Source organism: Polistes canadensis, unplaced genomic scaffold, assembly GCF_001313835.1.
Source record: "Polistes canadensis isolate GaletaPanama2010 unplaced genomic scaffold, ASM131383v1 scaffold_40, whole genome shotgun sequence".
In the NCBI taxonomy this organism is placed as follows: domain Eukaryota; kingdom Metazoa; phylum Arthropoda; class Insecta; order Hymenoptera; family Vespidae; genus Polistes; species Polistes canadensis.
In genome coordinates this window covers 147,800-157,411 of record NW_014569587.1, presented here as the reverse complement: position 1 = coordinate 157,411, position 9,612 = coordinate 147,800, and the positions used below count along the sequence as shown (strand labels likewise).

The window sequence follows — 9,612 nt, the reverse complement described above, 5'->3', positions numbered from 1 at the left end:
TCTAATGTTATTTAAATTACATATAAATATAAGTAAATATATATATATATAATCAACGTGTTAAAGAATAAAATATAATTTCATTGTTCAAAAAATAATGGGCTAGATTCGATATCAGCGTATAACCATCTAACGAAACGTGGCGTACAATAAACAGGTAAATCTTCTTCGGAAAATTGTAGAAAATCAACTATACTGTTTTCTATTTCTTGCTGATAAACAGATCCAACATATTTTTTCTCTATTAAATTACGATCCTTTTCTGATATCTATAATAAAAAGGCACGCTCTTTATATATATGTTATAACATTTTAAAAAGCATGAACTGGAGATAATAAGCATATCATATTTCAATGAGTCATATCGAATAACGATCGATCGTGTCTATTTAAAAGTATCATCACTCACCTCATTCCCTTCAGATTTTAACAAAGCACGCACGCAATCTTCAATCAAGGAATCACCACCAGAAACATTCTGTGTTACGAACAAAAATTCTAATTTTTTTTTTTTCTAATATTCTTTCAAATATTTACTTATATATATTTTTTTAAAAAATCTTATTAAAAAACGTGTAAATTATATTACGATTAGATTTTCATGGTGTTATGCTATTAATCGATTATTTCTTTTTAGATAATATAAATTAAAAGTCTACTTGTGGATTTAATAATTTTGTAAAAAAAAAAATATATTATTATTTCAAAAAAAGTTATAAATTTTTTTCTCTCATCCTATATAAAATATATTTAGAATATATTTAAAAATGTATTTTACCGTTTTGGATAACAAAGTGGCACGATTTTCTACTCTCAAACATTCGAATCTGTCGTAAAACAATGCCATAGCCCATGGTTCACGAAAGTATGCGTAAAAATCCAAAATAAGAGAATTCTAATTAAAAGTGTGTATCACAGATTAGAAAAATTCAATGAGAGTTAATAATAATAAAATGAAAAAAAAGAAAAAGAAGAACATGAAAAGATTTACTTTAAAACGATATTTAACTTCGTTTAACATACTGTCGTGTTTTCCGTACAAAGCTATCATATGGTGTACTTCGAAATTCTACAATAATATTTATAACAACAAAAATAAATAGAATTTCTAATGAAATATGTTAATTACATTACTTTTAACATTGATATAAACCTTCTTACTGCAACACGTGATCGAATCTACAAAATTTCGTGAATTTACACGTAAACGAAAGTAACCAATTTCGGATAAACAATTACCCGTTATCATAACGTCACCCTAATAAATAATACAAATATTTTAATTAATCAAGTGTAATAATAAAGTATATCATATTATTAAAAAAAACTCTTACATAAAGTGATTGTTTTATAGAAATATCACGTGGTAATTTGTTTCCTGGTCTGCTGACGTAAAGATAATGGTAATCACCAGGTAATACGCAGGATACAATGATCGGTGATCGAAATTCCGGTAATAATAAATTCGATTTACTTCTGTCAAAATGATCGCATCTACCTTTACGTTCTTGATAAATTTCTATCACTTTGCGAATAACTTTACCGAGCTATTTGTTCGAATTTTAAGAAAAGATCAATTAAATATTAATCCAGAAAATTCACGCAAATTCTCTTAGAAACAAAAAAAGCGAATGAGTTTTAAAGTAAATTTAACTTATAAAAATATGGAAATAACGAACAATTTTTGTTTTTTTTTTTTAATTATCTACTAACTCTTTCGCCAATCTCTATGCTACTGTAATACTTGTGTTCGAATAATTCAGCTTGAAATTTTCTTGAATATTTGGTAATCGCACCAGCTGCGAATACAAATGGGTCGTTCGTACGAAATTCAGGATTTATCACCAGACGACCATCAAATACTAAACCAGCACGACAAATTGCTGGAATATATATATGTATAATTAAAATCAATGAAAAATAATTTGCGTATAATCTATCGAAACACAGACACAAAATACAGGATAAACCAAAAGTTTCTATTTTATTTCATTTATTCAATCTTATATTTTAATTCGTTTTTTTTTTTATATTTTACACCTAAAAACTTTTATTTTATCCTGTATTATAATATTATATAAAAGATATATATATTACATATATTATTTTACCTAGAAATGAATTGGTATCAATTTGTTTGTTATAAAAATTGAAAAAAATGTCACAAGGAATGGTTCGAATTTTATTTCCTGATCTTACAACGATCGATGTGATTTTATTCTTATTATTTTTACATTCCTCTAATAAATTCCAATTAATTACGTTCCATCCTAAAAGAATGTTTATTTCATTTTCCAAAATGGAATTCATTATGGTTGTATCAACCTATTATAATAATCCTTTTATTATTCTTCTACACATTATTATCAATAATTAATTATTGATATATAATATATTGTGTGTATAATAGTTCATTTATATTTTTCTCATCATACTTCGCAATTATAAAAGAAAACATTGTCGTGTCGGTCGCATAATTTTAATTTAGGTTCGATTAAAGTAATCCAAGAACCTTTAATTCCATGTTTCAATAATCCATGAAGAGCACAATAACAATCGATATTATGACCATAAAATACAATGGCTTCTATAAAACACGTAAAAAATCAATCATATATTTTTATATTATAATTGTATAATTAATATCACACAAATATATATATATATATATATATATATATATAATAGCATACTTTTATCTTTGAAATTATTTGTCAATGATTTAATTTTTCTCAACGAAACGTATGCTTCGACATCATCGTTAATAGTTAAACAATTCCAAATGATTTCCGATTTTGTGATATCTCTATACGAAAGATAAATAATAATAATAATAATAAATAAATAATACTTTTCTCGATTAATAAAATTCAAAAGCGTGTACCCCTCCTTTTGCGTCTCCATTTTTTTATCCCTGAATAATGTCTTTTGATATTGGAGACCGCAAGTTAATATCAAAAAGTCGTAACTCAAATTCCCTTGATCCATTACAGTCACGTATTTTTCCTTCCTGTTGTAGAAAGAAACATGTCGTACATTTTAAATAAAAAAAAAAAAAAAAAGATAACCAAGGTCATTACCTTTACAACGTACAATGATTTTATTACCTATTAATCGCTAATAATGTTCCGTAAACGACATTAATCCAAGCACGTCTGGTAATAAGGTGTCGATAATCCCGACAATATTTTCCTTTAAACGGTATCATCATATCCCATTTAAGATCATTATGTTTTTTTTCGTATGGCAATCCATTAGGTGATATCAAAGTTAAATTCGTAAAGTTAACGAAATTTTGTTGATACCTTGATACATTAATATACGTGTTCTTTTATTTTTTTTTAAACAAATATTCATATAAAAAAATAAACAATTTGTTATATAGAATTAACAATCTATTACCCTAATGCTAAAAATTCGACAAAAGCTATGCCACAATCGGAACCACCTACGACGACTATCTTTGTATCGATGATCTTGTTTGGTATTGTTGCAATTCTCGGTGTCGTCATAAATAGTGTAAATACTTTGTTATTATTTGTATTTTTATATATTTCATCAGTGATATTATTTGTCGAAGAACAATCACAAAATTTGTATTCTATTCTTCTACGGGGATTAACTGGTACCATGGTGTGCAAACAAGATACCAATGACTGAGTTCTAGTCTAAAAACGTGTGAATTTGTTAGCACCATTTCATCATTATTATTATTATTATTATTATTATCGATGGTGTATTAAACTGTAATGATCTAACTGTTCTAATTATCTACGATTCGTTTCTCATACTTTGTTCGTTAAGGGGAAACTTTTTAAATTGTTCTTCGTAAATAGTACTTATGTATTCTTCGTGAGAATAAAAAAAAAAACTCACGAGTGAACTTCCTTCTTCCTCGTATAGACGATAATAAAGAATCGTCAAGTCATTTAGTCGCATAATTTCGCAAAAGAAATATCTCTGATTAATCGAAAATATTGGCATAAGAACGAAATGTAATAAACGACCATAAGCTTCGTTAAATATATATCGTCTCGTGATAAAATCTTCTACGTGAAAGTTCTTTTTAAGTTCTTCGTGATCCTTTTCGATGCTAAAATTTATAATAAAAATCTATTATAAATTATGAGATAAAAATATAATTTGAAATATTACAAAGGGTATGTGTGTATTATTTAATTACCATACAATAGCTAAGCCAATAATAGTATTATCTGACTTGAAAATATAACTATTAAGATCGTTATTATTAATTTGATTGACAGATCGATTAAAATCTTTCATTATATTTTTACATTTTGGAATATTTATTAAAAATTTCTCAATTTTAGTTCTATCGGATAAATTAGCTTTATATGATTTTATTTCTCCGAAAAGTACTGCCTTGTGAGACAAGTACAAAGACATAGGAAAATCTTTGTTACATCTCAATGGTACTCGCTATATATATATATATTATTTATTATTTATTAATATTATTAATTATAAATAAATATATTTCATTTAATATCTTTACTTTGTGTTATACACAGAGTTATAAATAAAATTTTTTTTTTGTATCAAATCGTACCTACCACAAATTGTTCCAAAAATGAAAAGTACGAGTAAGCAGATGGTAAAAGTAATACGCAGTAATCTAAATCAGGGAAACACTCGAAAGTAGTTTCCAAAAATTCTCGGGTACCACGATTGCCAATGTCATCTCGTACAGCAAACATTTCTATAACGAATGCATTTACTTTACCGTAATAATTTGGAATCGTGAAAATCTTTTGCTCGATATGATTTGATTTTGATCTGACGAAATGATGTTCCTCCAAAGCTATGACGATACGATCACATTTATTTATTCGATAAAATATTAATCAATTTAAATATGATTTTAACAAATTTTTTAATTATTCTTACTCGGTATTTGATTAATTGCATCTGCAAACGCAACGTTTACATTCAAATGATCGGGTATCATTGATCCGACATTTTTATCAGAATTTTTAATATTCATCACGAAATGTTCGTCTTTAGATTCGTGAAAAGTTTCTTCCTTCGACAAATGTTTACGCAACGACGATCGAATTACATTAATATTTGTCAAATCTTTTTCTTTTTTCTAAAGATATAAATAACAAACAAACAAAAAAATAATCCACGTGCGTCCAATCAACACAACAGTTGATTGACGTTCGAAGTAAATGTTAAAAAAAGAAAAAAAAAAAGTAGAGAATTAAGTTTATTATTCGAGAAAGAATATAAACATAAATGCTTACTATTATTTGTTCGTCGTTGTTATAAACTTCGCTGATACGAACGTGTTTTTTTTCTTTGGGCAAAGATACCTTTCGATTATAAATTTCTTTAATTTCTGTATCATTCGTTTGAAGTTTTTCATCTATTGTATATATTTACATGGATTAATTATAAGATTTTTCATATTTGATGATGCAAAAAGAAATGTGAATTATTTTACTAACCATTTTCGAAATTAGTTTTAGTCTCAATTTTATTCTCGATCATTGCACTTGATTTTCGTTCGAGTTTAACATTATCTCTAAATAAAAATATTTTATTATGCATATATATATAATAATTATATTTTCTCTTTTTTATATATGTCACGCACAAAAGTCGTTTTACCGAGAATAGAAAAAATTGTAAATTTTTTAAAATATAAGTATTTGAAATACAAGCATCATAAGTTCATACTTTTTTTAAACAACAACTCTAACCAAAAGATTTATATCTTGAAATATATATTATAAATATGTTCAAACTTATATAGAAGTGTATATATTTTTACAAAATTTATATTTAAAAAAAAAAAGAATTTAAATTATAAAATATCTATTATAGATAAAATAATATTACTTATCTTCTAATATGTGTATAGTGGACAATCAGTTTTTGAAATTTTAATAAACACCCATATTAATTTTCTTTTTCTTTTTCGATAAAGCGACTTTTTTTTTGTAAACGTTTTATATATATTTATATATTTAAAATATTTACTAACGATAATAAATCCTGCATGTTTCCAGAGAAATTTTTCGACAAAATTTCGCTTGTACTTTTTTGAAATATTTCAATACCATCATCTGTTTCATGTGGTTTTCTCAATCCACGATAAACATTTAATTCAAAATTTTCGTTTAAAATATCTACGTCAATGTTCGAGTTAAGGCAAATCACTCCAGTAGTCAAACCATTGTCGTCCTCAGAAACGATTAACTGACGATGACCGTCAGGATAGCGAATCATTTCGCTTATGTAATACTCCCCATACAATTCTTTTACATAGGATGAATCTGCATCGATTATCGGTATTATGTCGTCGTTATCTTCCTCCCTGTATAATCAAAACTCGAACGAATAATATATATATATATATATATCTTTTTTTTTAATGTAATATTTTTGTTAATAACTATTATCTCAATACTCTTTTCACGTATACAAAAAGAAAAAATATAAAATTAAATAAAAAGAAGACTGTGGACATAAAACTTGAATTATTTAGAAAATAAAAACCATTAAATGTTCATAATATCAACATAACAATATTCCTCATGAATACAATATAAAACAAAGAGAATAATTTACAAAATATTAAATATTAATAAGAGTGAAAATATTTCTAATAATATTAATTACACAATACAAAATTAAACCCTACAGTCTACTTTTAAATGAAAGACAAAAAACAGTATTTAAAAAAAAAACCTAAAGATGATGATAATAATATTTAATAATAATTACACAGCACGACGAATCTTTAATCTTGGAATAACAGTGTATCGTGTACTCAAGTACAAAGCTTGCACCATAAAAGTATCCTTGAAATCTATTGGAACTATTCTGGTCATGTGACGTGTGAAAGAATTTTCTAAAGAAAGAAAAATAAAATATCGGTAAAGAGAGAGAGAGAATGAGGAAGAATACACATAAAGGATAAATAAAAAAAAGATCTTGATTGAAGAATCGATATCAGTAGTAGACATGACTAAGTAAGTATGTACTCTATGTATCTATGGAAAAGTTTACCTGGTTTTATCTGAGGTGGGAGTATAAGAATAATGTTGAAACAATGAACGTCTATGTCGAATAAAGCGACAAGAAGATATTCGAAAAATTTGTCGATATAACGATTGTCCCATACGAGACAATGAACGAACATCGTATCATTTTCTTTAATATTTTCAATGCTATTTGAAAACAAAATAAATAAATAAAATACATACAAAAAAATTAAACAGATTTTTGATTTATATATTGTATAAGAAATATTTAAAAAAAAAAATAAATATTTCATAAAATATCGAATTTTTATTTATAACATTAATATAAATCATCGAATCATTTTTATGCTAGAACGAAATGAAATGAAATCTCGNTATATTATATTTACTTATAATGTAATGTTAAACAATGAAGCCATTCCTGTTTTGGAATTGATGGAATATTAGGATAATTGCAAAGAAATATTCCTGATATAATATCTTCTTTTTCGTTGTATTGAATTACAGTATAACAGGAGGATTCGCTGTAAATGTATTTCTCATTGAAATTTCATGAAATAAATATATGTTAAATTCCAATGTAGAATATTGAGAAAATTATTCGAAATTTGATATTAATATATATTATGATCATTTAAATAATTACTATAATTGTCCAATATCGATATTTCCAAATATGTCATAAGTTTTGATTGATATTAAACGTTCCAATGTTGGTAAATCAGAATGTAAGGCACGACGATAACCGCTTATTCGTGGAACGTATTCTTTTTTACATCTTCCAGTATTGGGCTCGATCATACATGTACCAATATTAAACATTTTAAAGAAAATTTGAAAAATTTATATTAAAACGTATAAATAAAATCAAATAATATTTTGGTAGATGATAACAATTGTCAAGGTGAAGTATAACTCTAACGTGAGTGTGTATAATAAGTATCGTTTGAAGATTGCCACACAAATGATATGTAACTATATATGTATATTTGAATAAGTGACGTAACGCAGTGGCGTTGTCAAGTTATGAAAAATAACAAAAAAAAATAAAAAACATTAATAAGTCGTTAAAAAATACCTATCAAAATGATTATTATGTTATTTAAGATTATATATAGGATCGAACGTAAAACGAAATATTTTCTTCTTCTTCGTATTATCCTTTTTAATAAACTGACAATTACTTGAAAGATGTTATATCCCCTTTTAAAAGTTCGATTGAACAATGCGATTGTACGAACGGAAGTATCCACTCGTACACAGAGACACACGCACACACACACACACACACACCCTTCTAAGTATTTCCTATCACGTATATATACGGGATATGCAACGTTTTATATATGTAAATGAAAAAATAACAGATATTAATTTCATCTTCCGTATTAAAAGGATTTCCGTGTTGAAAAGATAATAGCCGGTGTCCGGATTTTACACTCTTAAATTTATTATCAGTATCATAAACTCAGGAAATATTTTAACTCGTTACGCATTTTTATAGATCGATATTGAAAAATTATCAATATTTTCTTCAAATTACAAAACATTATTATTATTATTATTCTTGGTCAATATAAAACAATATTATTAACAAATGATATATAAAATCTAACTCGCCAAAAAATGATCATTTGATTTTAGATTTTTGTCTCTCTCTATCTATGTTACATTTATAATACACTACACAAATAATATAATATTGTTATTTCAATTCTAAAGAAAATATGTGTTACCGAGAAATTTTAATGACACGCTTTAAGAGATAATCTATTTAATTTATTAATATAATTTTTCAAAATAGTTATATAAATATAACAATTGCTTTTGGATCATTTTCAAAAAGCATTTGTAGAAAAGTACTCGTAAATAATAAAAATACATTAACTGTATATCGTATTCCTATATAAATTAGATGCGTAAGAATATTTTAAAGAAGAAGAAGAAGAAGAAGATAAAGAAAAAATCAATTGGAATACAATAATAGCGTATAAATTCTTGAACGATTTTCTTCGTCTATCTTTCTCACATTTTATCTTAAGGGATCTCATAATTTGTAATTACCGACGCGAAAAATGATTCTTGAATCGATGCCATTCATCTCCTCACGTTCATACCCGCGTTATAAGATCATGTTTGAAGCCACTCCTACAACTTGAAAAACATTCCGGCGTTCGTTGAACCATAAGAGAGAGAGAAAGAGAGAAAGAGAGAGAGAAAGAAAGAGAAAGAAAAAGAAAGAGAGAGGATTAGAAACAAACACCATATATATACACGTATAATACAAATAATAAAAAATATACAAATTTTTCCATTATTTTTGTTTCCTTTGATCTAGATTATCGTTTTATCCTTTTAGATATTTCTTTCGTCAATATACATAATAAAATTCATTAACAAGATTTACATTTGTAAATAAGAACTGTACAAACATTAGTTATAGTCGACAAACGTTCACTGTTAGTCTGTATCAAATTTCTCGTCGAAGGAATTAGCAAAGGAATTAGATATGCAAACTCGTTAAATGGTATATACTATACATATACATATATATATATATATATATATATATATATATATATATATATATATATATATA

General features: G+C 25.7%; 2 protein-coding genes across 2 annotated transcripts in view; both read right to left on the bottom strand.

Moving 5' to 3' along the window:
- LOC106784760 overlaps positions 1–9,612 on the bottom strand; it is a 13,437-nt gene that overhangs the window by 3,213 nt on the left and 612 nt on the right. The window lies entirely within an intron of this gene.
- LOC106784742 (cilia- and flagella-associated protein 61-like) lies at positions 81–7,835 on the bottom strand. The gene is made up of 24 exons (XM_014744595.1): positions 7,660–7,835; positions 7,403–7,537; positions 6,754–6,852; positions 6,011–6,343; positions 5,472–5,548; positions 5,268–5,389; positions 4,909–5,044; positions 4,575–4,822; positions 4,309–4,440; positions 4,184–4,218; positions 3,877–4,093; positions 3,403–3,668; positions 3,108–3,305; positions 2,885–3,010; positions 2,742–2,806; positions 2,436–2,587; positions 2,112–2,325; positions 1,714–1,979; positions 1,335–1,547; positions 1,154–1,258; positions 992–1,069; positions 779–895; positions 410–478; positions 81–269 (listed from the first exon to the last, which is right to left on the bottom strand). The coding sequence occupies exons 1-24, from the start codon at positions 7,833–7,835 to the stop codon at positions 81–83; spliced, it is 3,768 nt and encodes a 1,255-aa protein (XP_014600081.1).

Coding starts and splice junctions, on each gene's coding strand:
- LOC106784742 (XM_014744595.1), bottom strand. CDS start 7,835: ATGTTTAATATTGGTACATGTATGATCGAGCCCAATACTGGAAGATGT. Junction 2,807..2,884: donor ATGGAGACGCAAAAGGAGGG/GTACACGCTTTT, acceptor TCTTTCGTATAG/AGATATCACAAAATCGGAAA. Junction 2,588..2,741: donor CGATGATGTCGAAGCATACG/TTTCGTTGAGAA, acceptor CGTGTTTTATAG/AAGCCATTGTATTTTATGGT.